Source organism: Poecilia latipinna, unplaced genomic scaffold, assembly GCF_001443285.1.
Source record: "Poecilia latipinna isolate Pla-1442-1.1 unplaced genomic scaffold, P_latipinna-1.0 Scaffold3468, whole genome shotgun sequence".
In the NCBI taxonomy this organism is placed as follows: domain Eukaryota; kingdom Metazoa; phylum Chordata; class Actinopteri; order Cyprinodontiformes; family Poeciliidae; genus Poecilia; species Poecilia latipinna.
Genome location: NW_015116084.1, coordinates 32,335 through 33,928, shown reverse-complemented (window position 1 = coordinate 33,928; position 1,594 = coordinate 32,335). Strand labels below are relative to the sequence as shown.

General features: G+C 39.0%; 1 protein-coding gene across 1 annotated transcript; it reads left to right on the top strand.

Annotated features, from left to right (window-relative positions):
• LOC106941035 (uncharacterized) lies at window positions 1-1,542 on the top strand. The gene is made up of 2 exons (XM_015023959.1): window positions 1-486; window positions 908-1,542. Exons 1-2 carry the CDS (start codon window positions 397-399, stop codon window positions 1,433-1,435), a joined length of 618 nt encoding a protein of 205 aa, XP_014879445.1. The 5' UTR covers window positions 1-396; the 3' UTR covers window positions 1,436-1,542.
• The last annotated feature ends 52 nt before the right edge of the window (window positions 1,543-1,594 follow it).

The following is a 1,594-nucleotide window of genomic DNA, read 5'->3' as shown; positions in this document are numbered from 1 at the left end:
CCAGCATCCAGCAATGTCAGATGGAACTTTCACAGCCGTGCCATCAATACTGTGTTTGAGCACAGAGAGGACCTCATCCGCTGTTTCGAAAGCATACAAGACTGGTGACTTTGACCCCATTACAGTCAGAGAGGCTGGAGCATTTGCCATGCTACTGGAGGATCAGGATTTTAAGTTCTTTCTGCAACTTTTCCACCATATCATGCCTCATGTGGACCTTCTCTATGCCAAACTCCAGAAGAAGGTCATAGATTCAGTCTGTATCCAGGAGAGCATCCAACAGTTCCAGCAGGACATTCAAAAGATCAGGTAATTGTTTAAATAGCTGATTTTTCTTTTTCTTCTTCTTCATTAATATTGTAAGTATTTCTCTTTGGCAGAAATTCTCTCCACTCCATGGTTGGACAAAGCAGCGTAGGTAGTAATCAGCCAGTGAAGAAGCGTCAGACACTCGGTGTACAAGACCATGAAAGGATTGCTGCAGAGGTGAGTTGTTGTGGAAAATCACTGTTACACTGGTTTATAGTAGTGTTATTTAATATATTAGGAAGATGTGCGTTGTAGTTAGAAATACCTTTAGTTGTGTCTATGCTGTGTAGGTATGTTGATGTAATGTTTGTCAGCAAGATATTTTATTATTTAAGTTGTACTGAAGTTTATGGGTAATGGGGAATAAAACATTTGGTTACTGAATTTTGTATAATCTTGTCCCACAAAAATGCTGTAACACATTTCATAACACAGCCTTAAAAAATGGCAGCAAATGTTATTAAAATCAGTAAGTTTATAAATAAAATGTGTTCCTTCTTTCTATGACTTAATAGAAAGGACAAAATAACATTTCATATTTAGAATGAAAAATGTGATTATAAAATCATAATCTTCATGTTTGTCCTTCTCTCTTAAGGTCTGTGATATCATACTGGGACACACCAGGGAGCGCTTTTCTTTCACAAACCACCTTGTTAGTGCCACACTCCTGCAGGGGGACAGATTTGAACAATACAACACAGCATTTCCTGAAGATGCACTGAGCAACACCTTAAAAGCCTATCCAGTGCTCAATCGAGGTAAGCTGAAGACAGAGCTTACTCTCATCTACAGCAAGGAAGAGTTCAAAGCCTGTTGTGGTGCTGTGGGCCTACTCCAGCTGTTTCTGGAAAACAATCTAGAAGAAGTCTTTTCAGAAACTGTCACGCTCTTGAAGATCCTCATCACCACACCCATGACCACAGCAGAAGCTGAAAGGTGCTTTTCAACTCTGAAAAGAATCAAGACTTTTCTGAGAAACTCAATGACGCAGGACAGGCTGAATGCATTGGCCATGTTGTCAATGGAGAAAAGACTAGTCACAGAGATGACTGACGTTAACAAGAATGTAATTGAGAAATTTGCAGGGCAGAAGGAAAGGAGGGCAAAATTCATGTTCAAATAGTGCTATTTTTTAAGATTTGTTTTGTTTGTTTTTCATTTGTTTGTTTGTGTGCGCCCCCCTCAGTTTTTTTAACACCAGCCGCCACTGGTCACATGACATGTGAAATAGAAATATGATGTAGATATATAGCAATAGATATTTAAATCTGAATCACAGTAT